We start from the raw sequence: 16,799 nt of genomic DNA, 5'->3' as shown, positions 1-16,799 counted from the left end.
GGTTTCATTTTTACCTCAATAAGTCAAGAAGTGCTTTCAGGAAAAACTTGATAGTAACATTACAGACTCGTCATCACTAATAATGTGAGGATGAAGCGTAAACAAATGGCGTGCCGCCAGTGTTGCCAGATCTGACATTTTCCAGCCCAAAAGCTGTCCAAAACCCGCCCAAAATATTTGACTTTTATTTGATTTTATTAATTTGATGTTTTATTTATTTTTATTTTATTTAAATCGAAATTAATCTAGTTAGGCTACTTTGACTGTCATATTTTTACCCATACAGCAACCAACACCAGCAGTCACAGAACCACCACTTAATATTTAATAAAAGGTTAGTATTTTCAATTTCAGAAGGTTTCTTTTATACCAGTTGTGCCCAAACTCGGTCCTGGAAGGCTGATGTCCTGCAAAGTTTAGTTCCAACCTCAATCAGGCAAACTGGGCTAGCTAATCAAGCTCTTACTAGGACACTGGCCCTCCAGGACTGAGTTTGGGCACCCCTGTTGTACACCAAGGACAATGTAATGTAATGTAATTACAATACAATCAGTTAAACAGACTTCAGCCTTCATTTATTTGTTCAAGTGTAAAAGCGTCAGCAGGCTAACGCATATATTCCATTGAAAATACTGGGGTAAAATAAACTGTCATATTTTAAAGACATGGCCTGGGAAAACGGAATTTAATGCAGTGCTTCTGAGACCCACTTTATATCGTGTATCTATCAGATCTATGGAGATCACTTTTTTGTTTTTAAAAGTGGCAATTTTATAATGGAAATACAGCTCACCAAAGCGCTGAGGCTGGCTGACTGAAATTAAAAGTGCATGTGTCTATATATGGCATTGCGGAGAAACAGATTGATAAAAGAGTTGATAAACCGCTGTGAGTTTAACTGCAGGCTCTTCATGATGAAGAGTGAAGAGGAGTCAGATTTGTGTGGGAAGTCAGATTTTAAAGGTCACAAAACACCAAAACACATTTTTTGAGCTGTTGACAGTTGTATATGTGTCCCTCACTGCTAAAAACACTATTAGGACACCTATATTTTGCTAAAAAGTGTAAATTGGTTGTTTTTGCGTTATTTCAAGCAAATTCGTACTTCCGGTTTGAAACGAATTTTTGAAGCTGCGTCACGGTCATGACATAATAGCCTGTATTCCAGCATGCAGACTGGGCGTCTGTGCCAGAGTGTGTCTTATTACGTCTTACAGTGTGATGCATTAATGCATGAGTAAGGCTTGGTTCAAACCAATCAGCGCGCTCTATTGTGCAACTTCATTAATATTCACTACTGTCACAGTGTTTAGACGACAGACACACCACGCTGTATTGGCAAAACAAGCGTGAAGTGTTGCTTTTATAGTTTGCTGCAGGTAAGTTTTGTTTTCATTTTCTCTCTGTGAGAGCGCAACCTTCCTTCACCTCCTCTTGCGGGTGACCCACGCGGTTTGTGGTATGTACTGGTCACTACTAACTGAATAGAGTAGGAGCACACAGTTGTTTTGTTAAATAAGTTGCATATAAAATTTAACTTTCAAAACCACCCAAATTTTGTCAACCCGCCAATGCCATATTTTACCAGCACAATCAAATTCAAAACTGCCCGAAAACCCCACAATCTGGCAACACTGCTTACCAAGCTTGTACAATCATAGCGAAGATGCAAACAACGACAAAATTCTGGTATAAAAATGTGAATTAGGAAATAAAACCCAGGAATAATTGTTAACCCTGGTTAAACCCCAACCAAAATTAACCATCATTTTATATAGCAAGCGTGTAGTAATCATGTTTTTGATGAACTGATGACCACACATTTACTACAAACACCAGGTTAATTTCTGATAAGCAATGTTTTGTTTAATTTTTGTACAGGAAATTATGAACCGTGTAAAAACATAAAGTGAAATAAACCAGGATTGTGTTTACCAGGGGCTTAAAATGATCCATCAAGTATATCAAGTGTGCAAAGCCCTTTTTATGATATAAATAGATGGGAATTTGGCGTAAAAAAAATAAATTAAATAAAGCAGTGAGGAACAAACAGATCCGTGCATGAGGAGACTTGCTTTCTTGTGCAACTCTTGATTAAATCAAACTAATTAAGGAAAACAAAGATCACCCTGTGTCACTTATTAGACGTGTGATTTCAGAGAAGTTTTAAAACATTTTCCTTGAACGGAATAAATGAAGCACCACAGAAGCAATTTAACAACTACATCATGAAAATAACATCCTGGCGTTGTGGAAGCAGATTCATGTAATATGGTTTAATGTTTTAACCCTACATTTAATACCAGTGGTGAATGTTTTAACACTTAATAGGATAAAATGACTGAAAATACTACTCTATTTTTTTTCTCCAGAGTGGAAAGAGCCAAATTATGTGGGTGAACTGTGTGTTTGCAGCTTCTCTTACTGCAACATTAGATGAAACTATCCAGGAACAAAAGCAAATGTCTTTTGTCTGTCTGCGAATCTCAAATTACTCAGTACATGTTGGACGAGTTCCACAATACGGAGCAAATTGTTCCAGATTGCAGAAATGTGATATTTGTATGCAACCGTGTGCGGATGATTGTACAGTTTCGGTCAATGCATGTGAGGCATAACGTAGATTTCATAGTTAAAGCACACTTGTAGCACAACAGCTTGGCCTGCGTCTCACAAAAATCAGACAAGTTCTGTTATTAAAATAAAATAAAATACACAAGGCAGTATTGTCTCATAAACCAAAATAAAAGTCTAACACAACTAAAGCTTTTTAAATGGTCTTGGCGTGAGTATATTAAAATAATTTCTTCAAAATAAAAGCGATGAGATTTAGTTTTTCCCACATAGTTTATCTCTTCAATATTTCCTTATTATATATTATACTATACTTTTGACCTATATACATTACTGTGATGTGTGTTTTCACAGGTCATGTTGGTTGACGGAAGGTTCGGATTATACGGAGACTGGTGGTAAATGACGAAAGAGATTCCAAGATGTCTGAAAGCCTCTATAAATTCCTACAAATCTAGGACAGAAAGCAACAGATGGAGCTCTCATCCGTTGAGCTGAAGTAACAAAGGAATCACGGCACACATCACTTTTAAAAGCAAATAAAAAATATACATCATTGCATTTGTTTTTTCCAGGTTAATTAGTGGGATCCTATAATGGAATCGTCAATCCAGTACGGTCCAGAGCAGAGTGAGGGACGTGACTGTATTTTCCACCTTGAAATGGCTGAATGATAAATAAATAAAAGTTCACCCTTAACCCAGTCTATATACAAACACCAGTCACGATAAAATCCGCTGGCTTTTCTTCCAAATCTGAAGTGGTAAAACTTTAGCAAACGCATTCAACGTTGGGATGGTTTCTCCTTGGGATGTTCTCCGGTGGTGAGCCTTTATGCAAATTAAGTGGGAGGGGCCTGCAGTGCAGCTGTATGGGAGGGGGGCGGAGCACTGTGACAGGCAGACTTGAGTTTGTTGTGATTGGCTCACAGTTGAGTCCATCATGTGTCCCAGGCGGTGCGGTCTGTGCTCTCCAATGAGAGGGACTTTGTCTTGTGTGGGGAGGCGGGGCTCGGCGGGCTGCTGAAGGTGGAGCTGTTGGAGGCAGTGGAGTGCCGCGGCGAATCAGAGTCCTGGAAAACGAACACAAAAATGTATTGTAAAAACAGAAACGCTACCTATGAGCTCACTAATCAAAAGAGAGTCTACTATAAGAATCGAAGCCTAAAAAACATACATTAAAAAGACAATCACAATGACCTACTATTCAAAAGCTTTCTTGTTTGTTTTTGAAAGAAGTCTTTTATGTATTTATTTGATTTAAACCGAATTCTCTTTTCACTTAGTTCTGATTTATTTACTCCAATGATGGTTAAGCTGTCACATGATCCTTTAGAATTAAAAACCTAGCTTTTTTCAGAAGGTTACTCCAAAATTGTTCACAAACTTGTACTTTAATATGGATGCTTGTTTCCACCACACAATAAAAAAAGTGAACTGTAATACAGTGGTCCCTCTTCAGTGCTTCCCACAGGTTTGAAATATACTTGCGGTGGTAGCCGGACTGAAACACACCTTTTACCCACAGCACATAAATGGTCAACTACATGCGACAAACAAAAAATAATGTGATTTTTAATTACATTTTTATTTATTATGACACTGTTATACACCTTTTATTTTCAATAGGTTAAAGTTATTTTTAAAAAGGCTGTTAAAATAAATGAAATACACTATTTCTCTTACTCTTATGCTATTTAGGAGCCATGTGCACCCACTGACAGGTAAAGACTGCTCTCTTTTTCTCTCTCTCTAAAGTTGCTTTATTTGCTTGACATTTACAGTATTGCTGTAAATACTGACATTTTAGATATGTATAAAGCATGTAATATATTAACATCATTAAATTAAAATAGACAGCAAATGAGAAATAAATAACAGAAAAAAGGTGTACTGAACAGGATACATGGTATGCAGAAGACTGATTGAAAATGGTATACAGCTATTCAGGACACAGAACACATTGCGCTGTACAAAATAGGCATGTCAAATTAGACTAAAAACAAAATCAACGAAACTGCGAGACCACCAAGGTGAACCACGTTGTGGCGAGGGACCACTGTATATAAACTTGCTGTTATTGGTTAGATAGAAAGTTACAAATAGCATATTATAATTATTATTATTAGACACTTATTTATAATTTTTTATTCATTTATTTTCAATTATGTGGCTGAAACAAGCTTCTATAATTTATTGTAACCTTGAATGAAAGCATACATTACTGACCCAAAACTTTTGAACAGTAGTGCACACATGCAATGATACAAACACTTTAAGGGTGCAAATAAAAACACACTCAAGTGGGATCTGCCATTTAGCAGTTATTAACTGACGATGGCTTTGTAAACATGGCATCACTGCTTCAGACAAGTCATAAGTCTTAAAAGGTAAATATACCACATTACACAAAATAGAGAATTGGCAATTAAAGTCCTAAACCACTAAAACTTTGCAATATGCTCAGTTTAACAGGACAACATCTGAAAGTTTGGATTATAGACTGTTAAGAAGGCTCTACCATGTCTACAAAGCCAATAGGTGACACTACGAAGTAAATAAAATGACAGTTATGTGAACTAAAACAAGACATAAGACAAATGGCTCATCCTCAAAAACACAACTCAATACTCATGACCTGCGGTCTGCAGCTGTCGACTCATTGGAGTCTCTTCACAGCAAAACTTTGGAGAAACGACCACAGTAAGGCTTAAAATATACTTTTTGCAAGTTTGTGACGTGGTGCTATAGCACTTTAGCATATCCCTCTTCATCAATACATTTACACCTAGCATTCTTCTACAATGCTGACGTTTTGCTGCATTCCAATAGAGACAAATTTGGAGTTAGACTAAACATGGCCGCCAAATTGAAAGTGTCAATCCAAACCAAAATCAGATTAGGGTAAGGGTACAAGTGATGACACTTGAAAGACACCTTTTGATCCAAGTTTAATTTGTGAAGCAGAAAATGAAAAAGTTTGTTCTTAAGAGCAGTTCTTAACTGATCCTCTACACCCTTTACCCCTTCAAAGCTTTCTGAAAATAAACCCTTTAACAATTGGGGGTCAAAACTGGAGGATTTCTGTCCTGTAGAGTTTAGCCACAACCGTCATTACACCAGCTAATCTAGATCAACAGACCATCTAGACTCTATTATAGAGTGCAATTAATAATTTTTAAACTGAAATCGTGATTTGAAAGTGTACACGATGTTTAAAATCGCAAAAGCTGCGATTATTCCGATGTGCTGTCAAATATAGTAACAAGCATATCGTTTTTGACAGTTCTGACAATTTGTAAGCACATTACCTTGAGCAATGTCAAAAATGTAACACAAGCTAAATGTAAAGGTTTTATTCATCCTATAAAAGATTTTACATATCATTCATTTAACTGAATTTAAAATACTGTTGTTTTCTTAATTTGTCATCACAACTGACAACTTTATTGGGAAAAATGGCAACAATGTTTAAAAGGTTTTAAATAAAAAGTTACAAATTCTAGCATATTTTGTGTTGATGCTTGGTCTTTCTTTGGTGCTGTTTAAAGCACCACATCAGATCTGTAGGTCTTAAATGAAATGATAGTAAATTGCAAATCACATTATTGATCAGATAAATTGCAATTTATATCCCTCTTCATCAATACATTTACACCTAGCATTCTTCTACAATGCTGACGTTTTGCTGCATTCCAATTGAGACAAATTTGGAGTTAGACTAAACATGGCCGCCAAATTGAAAGTGTCAATCCAAACCAAAATCAGATTAGGGTAAGGGTACAAGTGATGACACTTGAAAGACACCTTTTGATCCAAGTTTAATTTGTGAAGCAGAAAATGAAAAAGTTTGTTCTTAAGAGCAGTTCTTAACTGATCCTCTACACCCTTTACCCCTTCAAAGCTTTCTGAAAATAAACCCTTTAACAATTGGGGGTCAAAACTGGAGGATTTCTGTCCTGTAGAGTTTAGCCTCAACCGTCATTACACCAGCTAATCTAGATCAACAGACCATCTAGACTCTATTATAGAGTGCAATTAATAATTTTTAAACTGAAATCGTGATTTGAAAGTGTACACGATGTTTAAAATCGCAAAAGCTGCGATTATTCCGATGTGCTGTCAAATATAGTAACAAGCATATCGTTTTTGACAGTTCTGACAATTTGTAAGCACATTACCTTGAGCAATGTCAAAAATGTAACACAAGCTAAATGTAAAGGTTTTATTCATCCTATAAAAGATTTTACATATCATTCATTTAACTGAATTTAAAATACTGTTGTTTTCTTAATTTGTCATCACAACTGACAACTTTATTGGGAAAAATGGCAACAATGTTTAAAAGGTTTTAAATAAAAAGTTACAAATTCTAGCATATTTTGTGTTGATGCTTGGTCTTTCTTTGGTGCTGTTTAAAGCACCCCATCAGATCTGTAGGTCTTAAATGAAATGATAATAAATTGCAAATCACATTATTGATCAGATAAATTGCAATTCAATTTTTTTCTCCAAATTATGCAGCCCTACTCTATTACGCAAACAAGTTGCATCTGAACTGTCCAGAAAGCTGCTCTCCAGGAGCAGGATTGAACATCACTGAAAAAGGGTATGGAATGCAGCCACTAGCACATTTGGAGCCTACATTTGCGTACTTGCATAAGAATATTTTTCTAGCCCAGCTCTCTTTTCATCTCTTAAAGACTTGTCTTGTGGAGACAGGGTTTGGTCAGCTGGAGCAGTATGAAGGCGAAACATGCAGATGAAAGCTTGCCATTCCTCTCTACTTCGCCACAGTCACTCATGGGCAGTGGAGGATAAGGCTGTGGGCAGTGGATTCCTGAAAAGCACTCTGCAGGGCTGCCTGAATGTGCAGATGACAGCAGGCGTGTTGGTGCGTGTGTGTTTCACTGCAAACATGTGACGTTTACCTTCATCTTACTAAGCAGGGTCCTTAAAGCCCTTTTCAGATCAGGGGTCTTCTCCGAGGGCGATACTGCCTGCCACTGAGAAGGAAAGGGCAGACTGAGTGCTGGAATGGCTTCCAGGACTGTTGAAGGAGAATGGTGGTGGCCAGGGGGCGCAAAGCGCAGCGGTATGGGAAGATGACGGGTGAGATAAGGGCGCAGGTGGGTGGATTGCTAAGGATACTGTCGGATGTAGTGGAATGGGACGGCAGGCATAAAGTGGAAGAAGCATTGAAAAAGCTAGGTGAGGGGAACACAGCGCTAAAGCTTGCTTTGGGGTAAATGATATTAGAAGTGTTCCACTTTTGAATGCCTCATGGGAAGGGATGGGGCGAGCTGCTTTTTATAAGTCAGGAGTTGTACAAAAAAATCAAACAACTTTAGGCCAACATAACGAGTGAGTAAATTACACTTGTTTGGGGAAACATTGATAGAAATGTTTGCTGACAGTCATGTCATTCAAAAGCGTTCAAAAGTAAAAGCTATCAATGAGAGAACAATGATTCTAAAAATATAACAGAAAGTATTTTTAACTGCATCTTGCTTAAAAACTGTTTGTGTATAATAAGATGTGCCTTCATGGGTCAACCTTTCATATCTGCAGTCATCATTTGTTGCATTTAAGTACTTTGTTGGCAGATAATAGTAATGCAAGTCAAAATGCATTAAACAAAGGACTTTGAATAATATGTAGCATCTCCTCCATAAAAGAAAATGCTCTGTTCCTTTTTCTGGATTTTTAAAATATAATAAATTATTTGGTATCACTTTATTTTGATGGTCCATTTGAGTATTAGTAGACTGTCTGCTTAATATCTGCTGATACTGTTCCTTCAACAGACATTTAACTGACTAAAAGAAACTTTGCAAGTACATGTCAACTTACACTAACCCTAACACTAAACTAAAAGTCTTTTTATAATGTAATCACCATCAAAATAAAGTGTGAGCAATTTTAAATGCTGTGTATTATATATTTTATATATGATATTTTAATGACAGTCATATATTTATGTAAGGGGGTTTTCACACATGTAGTTCGTTATCTTGGTTCTTTTGGTCCAGGCCAATGAATACATAAATACTTATTCCTGTATTAATATAAATAGTCTTGGGGTTCGTTCTTCGTACCTCGCTTAAATGATCTAAGATGATTTGGCTGATCCTGGATCTGTTCATCTTGACAACTGATCTCTGGCCAATGTTTGTTGGCAAATCAGATTAAAATGTCTGGATGAACTGATCTGAGATCGCTGCGTGTGTTGTAAAGGACAGATCTATCGATCCTCAAAATCACGATCAGCAATCCAACGATTGGTTGATGGCACAGCAGCGTATTGACATCATCTGATTAATATTTAATTATTCATGTGAGCAAAATCACATAAAATTAGTAGTAAACGGTTATACCTTATAACGCAATAACTTTCCACATGTGATGTGGGCATGTTTAGCGATTTTATTTAGTTTTACATTTTAGAGCGGATTTTCTTTATTATAGTAACCTAGGCCTATTCTAGCTTCTTAATCGGTGAATTAAAATTTATTTTGCATCAAAAAAAGCATTTCGATATCGGTAAAGGTGTGCAAAAAGCATCAAATCACCGTCATATTAGCTGTCAACACATCTGCATGACTGCATGAATTATTATTCCTTTAAAAAAACAACAAATGAACAAAAAACAGTTGAATATTGGGCATGTCTATTATCACACACAATTTGTAAAGCTGGGTCAGTACCTTAAAATAGTAAGCTTTTGTATCTAAAAAGTCGATATTAATAAATGTTCTCTTTGAACCCCTTGAGGAGAAACACCCCATTTTGTACTTTTATTTCGGAGTGTAGATAGCATAAGTTTCTCTTATATTGCTTTTAAAACGTTTATGTATATAAACATAAACATTATTCATTATTTAATATTAAATATTACAAATTATTATAAATTATAATTGTATATATAATTTTTTTATTTATTATTTTACTATTTTCAAAGTGTATATAATCTATAGGTTATTACTGTAAGAAAATATCAGCATTCGGTACGTACTTTTAGTATTACCTTTGCTTGAGAAGGCCCGATCTAATCCTGTTTATATGAAATAAACCTGCTCCTGAGCAGGTCTGTGCTACCACACCTGTTGCTATGAAAACTCTCAGATAAGTTTTGAAGAACGAAACAATCCTGGACCATGTCAAGTCATCAATAACCAAATCCAGCTAATCGAGTTAACCACGCATGAAGAACGAACCCCAGACCCCTGGTTTTAAAAACAAAACAAAAGTGAACACATCCTATATATACATAAATAAAATGACCATAGCAATCAAAGTTATCGCAAACTCTGTTAACAAAATTAATTCATTAATACTTAAAGGGCTGATCAAGTCCAGTTTTCCTTAATGACATGTTACTGAACTATATTTAAACCAAACATAAATGTCTACCGCAGATCAACTGAACAAGTTTTACAGTTGATGAATTTGATCTGTATTGTATAAAGCCTTGCAAGTCTTGAAGCTAGATGTCTAGCTGATCATGTGCTGTGACATCTCTGCATAGAGCAAATCTGCCATTGATGTGATGATGTAATGAAGTTCCCACTGTCTCGATTTCTAGATCCTGACTCACCTCTCTGTCAAACTGAGAGAGCGGCGCTTCCCCCACGTCCATCCCTCCTCCTGATGACAGCGAACTCTCGGAGGGTGAAGTCATGGTCTGCCGTTTAGAGCTGTAGCTGCCGCTGGACAGCTCCCTCCTTAGAGCACTGCCGTTCTGAGAGGACGACCCTGACATTACAGACCACCAGGAAGAAGCCAGAGTGAAAAAAATGCAAGGAATACAGAGAATGTACAAGAGAAGCATTAAAATTTCAAATGAAATTGTAAGTGCAATTATTACAATGTACATTTATGGATGTTTTAAATTGCTTTATACCATAAAATCCTAAGTTCAAGGCATTTGAAATGTAAGTGATTTTGTTGTTAATCTTTAAGAATCCCTTATCCGAAGAACACAGACACATTAATTAACCCCGAAGCACTTTTTGTTTGATTTTAGCTTTATACCATTGTTTGAAGTTATTGCATGCCATGATATTATAAATATAACATATTTGATTGCTTTTCTAATTGCTACAAATATCAATGTTTAGTTGCTTGAAATAAAAAATATGCAAAATGCATAAGACTGAAAAATAGAATCAAATGTAATAGTATAGCAATACCAGTTAAAGTTGACATTGTGGGGACCTTTTTTGATCCCTATGAGGAAAATGTGTGTGTGTGTGTGCTTACGCATTCCTAGGCCACTGCTTGCGCTCATGGATCGCCCTGGCTCTGCTCTGTTTTTTGTAATGGAGGGGATGCTGACGGAGCCGCTGAATCCAGCACGGTTGTCCTGAGCACGTACATTCTACCGGTTACACAAAGAAACAACACACACACATACACACACAGAGCAGGGACACACAAACATGCAATGAGTGCGGCAGACATGAGATGATGAAAACATTCTATGACGGTTACATAGTGATTTTCAAGATATTATCATGCCATAAATGAAAATATTAATTGAGGACCTGTAAATGAATTGTGATGTATTAGTGAATGTAGAGAACAGAGAACTGTGTACTGATGTACACTACAGTACAAAAGTTTGGAACAGGATTTTATACTCCTGAAAGAAGTTGCTTTTGCTTATCAAAGCTGCATTTATTTGACATAAGTAGGACGTTAACAGTACAAGGGAGTCATTGCTATATTTTATAAAGGCCTTAGAATAAACGTTATAGAAAAATATACTTCATACTAAATGGGAAAGAGTGCCCAGTGATAAAGCTATTTATTTTCGGCTAAGTTCCTTTATTAATCTGGGGTCGCCACAGCGAAACAACTGCCAAATTATCCAGCATATGTTTTACGCAGCGGATGCTCTTCCAGCTGCAACCCATTACTGGGAAACACCCATACACACTTATTCACACACATACACTACGGACAAATTAGCTTATCGAATTTACCTATAGTGAAAACCAGAGCACCCAGATGAAACCCACACCAACATTGATATTGATATTGATAGATGTGCATGCAAATTACACAAAGAAATGCCAACTGATCCAGCGGAGGCTCGAACCAGTGACCTTCTTGCTGTAAGGCGACAGCGCTACCCACTGTGCCACTGCACCACACATCAATTATATTAATGTTATGGAAAAAAAATATTTTTGTGGAGATAAAAAAACAACAACAATCTCCTACATACTTTTACCACACCAGAAACCAGTAGACTTTCTCCCAGTCTCCATCACACTTTGGTCCAAGAACAAACCCTGAACATTATTTAGTATGCATTATATTTCCCCTAAATTGTAAAAAATATTATTGTTAATAATAGTATTATTTAATGTTATTGGATTTTATTCATCCTATCCATCTGTTTTTGTATAATGTGAAAAAGAAACAGCAGAAAAACATTTAAACTCATCTTTTTGGAAATAGTGCATAGTTGTATATACTGCTACATCAAAATATTTAAAAATAATAATAATTAAAAAAAAAATTATTTTGATGCTTATTACATTTGATGCTTAAATAACATTTCTTTAAATCAATTTAATATACTATATTTGAATAGATAAAAAAAAAAAAAAAAATTCCAAACCTTTGAATGGTAGTGCGTGAACCAAACTTGGACAGTGATTTGATAAATGACCAGAAAAATACAAAGCAGAATGAAATGTGCATGTATTAAAGCAATATTCAGAGTTCAATATAATCTAAGATCAAACAGTATTTGTGGAACAATGTTAATTACCACAAAAAAATTATAGTTAAAAAAAAAAACACTGTGGATGATTTCAGGAGAATTACCTTTTAGCAAAAAGATGAATGTATTAGTTAGTTACAAACTAAATATTCATCTTTACACAACAAATGTCACACTAAAATCATGTTGACACACTAACTGTTTAGGTCTTCTGGCTATACTAAAGAAACAAGTGAAATATTTATTTTTGTAGTAATTAACACAGGCTAAATGCCATCAGCAGAGTTTGATCTTGTTCACTGAACCCAGATTATTCTTTTAAAGGGGTAGGCAGATCTCTCACCATTGGCAGGTCTCTGAGTATCTGCATGCCATCTCCAGGCCCCATATGAGCCACATGGTTAAAATTTGTTGGATTTGAGATCAGCTTGTTCCTCCTCTCAGGATCTTTCAACATTTCTCTGCAAACACACACGAGTCACTAAGTTAACACAACAGCCCTAGAATTATATTTTAAAAGTTAAATAAGTCAGATTTTACAAATGTAGATTTCTCATAAAAGTGTTTCATCAGAGTACATCCTTCAAACCAGAATCCAAATCCTGGTGACCAGCTCTGCTAGTCTTATCATTTATGTGTGTGTGTGTGTGTGTGTGTGTGTGTGTGTGTGTGTGTGTGTGTGTGTGTGTGTTTGACATTGACCTCCTCTGCTGCAGTCTCTCCTCCTCAGGAATACGAAATGAGAATCGTCTCTTGTTGCTCATGCTTCGCACCATCTGCTTTCTGCTGTTATCACACACCTCAGGCACCACCAGTTCATCCCCCTCTAAACACACACAAATAATGCATTATCAGACACATTATTCCAATTGCACTTATTTAATATTTCAAACAGCAGTACTAAACCAAAAGCTCAAACATCAGAACCCAACAAGAGCCATGATGAATGCATTTGACTGAGTTACGAAGTCACTGCTATTAAAGTACCTGCGGTCTTGTTTCTGAAGTAGATGAGTCTGACCGTTTCTAGGCCCAGGAGATTCAAAGAGCCATCCATGTTTAATGGCCGGACCTGAACAGAGACAGTGAGATCCTCAGTTCATTTACTGATTCATAAGAGGATTCATTTGTGCTTTCAGAACAAACAAAGAACAATATATGAAAAGGAAATAAAAACTAGCAATTTATCTTTACTCCGTATCATATATTTTTGGGGTCTTTTTATTGACAAATTATTTAGCTTAATTTACTTAAACACAAACTTGACCACATCAGATTGAAAAGTAAATGTTACAATTGTAAATTCCCTTACTTTTTTTGAAGGTAAAATAATAATAATTAAAATAAATACACAAGTGGGCTTAACAAAAAAAACAAACAACAACACTCCCCTCTTCTAACTCTTGCACTTAATTTTCTGAGCACTAACAGTATGTTTTGTATAATTAGCACTTCTTGTGTTTACTGCCTCTTCTTGTTGAGAGACCCAATCCCAATTCTACCTCTAGCCCTTCCCCTTACCCCTACCCCTCTTTTTGCGCGTTTCCATGAAGGGGTAGGGCTGTCCTAATTCTCTTTAGGTGCAGGGCTATGGGATAGGGCTAGATAGCCCTTCGAATGGAGATTTTTCAGAACTACACTCGAAACCAAGGGGTAAGAAAATTTCCCAGAAAAAAACAGCCACAAAGGCAGGATAGCAGCACCCAGAAGTAAGGAGATGCACAAATTGGTATTTTTTTGTCATTATTACGATTTTTAAAAACAGACAAGCACATGTATTAATACATGTATAACTGTGTTCGTGTTTTATCGTCATGATTTAAAATAACAAAAAACGGCAAAAAAAAAAAAAAAGGCGGCTAAATTTCACTATCAATAATCCCTCATAAAAACTCCTGTATAGCAGTCCCACAACATTCTGACACTCGGTGACACTGGAATACCCTGTCAGAAAAGTCTAGTGGCTGGGAATGAGCTTTTTACAATGTCTGCTGTAATGTTAATGTTGTTTTTGAGTGTTTACAGCACAGGTGTCAAACTCAGTTCCAAAAGGGCCGCAGCTCTGCACAGTTTAGTTCCAACCCTAATTAAACACACCTGATCAAACTAATCGAGTCCTTCAGGTTTGTTTGAAACCTACAGGTAAGTGTGTTGGAGCAGGTTTGGAACTAAACTGTGCAGGGCTTCAGCCCTCCAGGAATTGAGTTTGACATCCCTGGTTTACATAGATGACCACTGTGGCCAATGTGTAAATGCGCAGTACAGTTACGATCTTTTTGCCACAATAGATCATTATGACAAATTAATATATGCCTTTAGTGATTTCCTGAAGATAAATACCTAAAAATAGCACAACTGGAATAACTACAGCAGACATCATCATCTGATCTCATATAAAGAAAGAGATTGTGATAACATATAAGGACGTGTGCAGGTGCTGTAGTACTGTCCCAATCTTAGGGGTACATTTTGAAGCCCTTCCCCTTCTCCTTGACCTTTAAAACCGAGTGTGAAGGGAAAGGGCTTCAATATTTACCCCTAAGATTGGGACAAAAATAGAAGTGGGATTGGGCCTCTGATTGCCTCCCCAATGGTAAGTTGCTTTGGACAAAAGCATCTGCTAAATGACAAAGTATAAATGATGTATACAGTATATTAAAAAAAAACTTAGCTTTTTATTTGTTAATTAACTTCAGATTGAATCATTTAGAGAAGGCACAATTAATCAATTCTCAACATTTTAATCACGCAAAGTTGTTTAAAGAAAGTACTTAAAAATGATAAAATAAAAATGTACAATTTATTTACATTACTTTTTTTATTACGCAAGTCTTTAAAGTATTTTTTGTGATTTTATAAGAATAGAGGTCAGAACTATTTTTTTTTTCAAATTGTAACTATTTAATTTATTTATGTGCAGTTACAGTATACTTTTTTCATCATTACTCCAGTCTTTAGTGTTGCAATCTATCCTGCAGAATTCATAATAATATGCTGATTTTAATATTTATCTATTTTATTATTTGTTTAATACTAATGTTAAAAACAGTTGTGGCACTTAAACTGTATTGCATTCAATGAATTAATTTGAACATAGTTTGAACTATATATACTTTTTTTTTTTGAAAAACAATTGCAAAAACCTTACTTTAGATCAACTTAATTCATTCTTACTGAGTACATTTCTTCAACAAAGTGTAAAACAGTAGCGCATATATATACAGGGCTCTGCATTATGAGTACACCCCCACAGATCTCTCATTTAAATTAATATTTTCTTTACTATAGGTTGCTTTACAATATTATACTTGGCAAATACATTGGTTTAGTCAGTACTGAAGCCAAATCTGGAGCTAATCTAACAAAATAACTTTACACAAATTAGTAGTCCATTTATATTTTAGTAAAAAATACGAAATACAATTTTCAATAATGGCAAAAATCAAGAAAAACAAAAAAATATATACATTTTTTTGCAATATTTTGCATAAATTTAAATGCATTATCTTTCCATTTCTAAATATGTTTGGTGAGTAAAATAACATTTGAATAAATATATCTGTTTAATACATCTATTCTGTTTAAATGCACCAAAATACATTACCTATATTCACTGAAAACTTGATAAAAATATTCATTTTCAAAATGAGGTGTACTCAATTATGCTGAGCACTGTATACTCTCATATATATTTCAAAAGCACAAGTTTTGCAACTTTTAAAAGTTTATTTATTGTAATTCATATTTGAAATAAAGAATGCTGAAAATTAAAAATAGCAAACCTTTTTGAGAGGAATGGTCTGAATCCATTCCGTAGAGTTCACATCAAACACATCCACTGCATTTTCACTGTAGACCGACAGATAGGGGGCATTATAGCCTGCAAAAAAACAAAACACAACCACAGGGTCACAGTCCCACCCTCTGCCTCTCTTTAAAAGTCAAGCAAAAGATCAGCATCTCTTTACTCACAGCAGGCGGTGGGCGCCGCGGGCCACATCAGCTCCTGCTGGCGCGAGCGTCTGCCGTGTGTGTCAACATACACTGCTATTTTACTGAAGCAGAGCAGCAGTTCCTTATTGGAGATTTCCACAGCACAAAGGGCATCCAGGTTGTCTGTTTTAATAAATGCCAGTGTGGGGTCATCTGGATGAAGTAAGCTGGCTGGAGGTGTTTCTCCATACAAACTGTAGCGCATGAAGCCTGATGGGTAACCAACACACAACTGCTGGTTGAACAGCGCCATCCATTGGACAGTTCCTGGAGCCTGAGATACAAAAAAAGAGCTGTTGATGCTTGTGGTGAGCTTTTGGGTATGAACACTTAAAGGGATAGTTCACCCAACACTGAAAATTCCATCATCATTTACTCACCCTTTTGTTGAACACAAAAGAAGATATTTAAAAACATGTAACCATTGACCTTTATAGCAAGTTTTTTTCCTACTATTGTCAATGGTTACAGGTTTTCAGCTTTCTTTAAAATATCTT

At 35.9% G+C, this 16,799-nt stretch overlaps 2 protein-coding genes across 29 annotated transcripts in view; both read right to left on the bottom strand.

Annotated features, from left to right (window-relative positions):
• The window catches only part of fbxo16 (F-box protein 16), a 47,319-nt gene extending 47,241 nt beyond the window's left edge, over positions 1–78 (bottom strand). For both annotated transcript variants that reach the window (XM_073932459.1, XM_068215440.2), the window contains exon 1: positions 15–78. The gene's annotated coding sequence lies outside the window, so the exon portion shown is untranslated. The remainder of the gene's footprint in view (positions 1–14) is intronic.
• Positions 79–1,215: 1,137 nt separating this feature from the next.
• The window catches only part of cdc42bpab (CDC42 binding protein kinase alpha (DMPK-like) b), a 128,543-nt gene continuing 112,959 nt past the window's right edge, over positions 1,216–16,799 (bottom strand). For 8 of the 27 annotated variants that reach the window (XM_073932899.1, XM_073932900.1, XM_068215516.2 and 5 more), the window contains 9 exons: positions 16,282–16,576; positions 16,092–16,189; positions 13,297–13,381; positions 13,012–13,135; positions 12,653–12,770; positions 10,836–10,953; positions 10,171–10,328; positions 7,505–7,579; positions 1,216–3,646 (listed from right to left, as the gene is read on the bottom strand). In XM_073932899.1, the coding sequence (XP_073789000.1) occupies positions 3,515–3,646; positions 7,505–7,579; positions 10,171–10,328; positions 10,836–10,953; positions 12,653–12,770; positions 13,012–13,135; positions 13,297–13,381; positions 16,092–16,189; positions 16,282–16,576 (1,203 nt within the window). In that variant the 3' untranslated portion in view covers positions 1,216–3,514. 27 annotated transcript variants of the gene reach the window in all.

The sequence above is a fragment of the Danio rerio genome, chromosome 20 (genome assembly GCF_049306965.1).
Source record: "Danio rerio strain Tuebingen ecotype United States chromosome 20, GRCz12tu, whole genome shotgun sequence".
NCBI classification, from domain to species: domain Eukaryota; kingdom Metazoa; phylum Chordata; class Actinopteri; order Cypriniformes; family Danionidae; genus Danio; species Danio rerio.
This window is presented reverse-complemented; position numbering and strand designations above follow the sequence as displayed.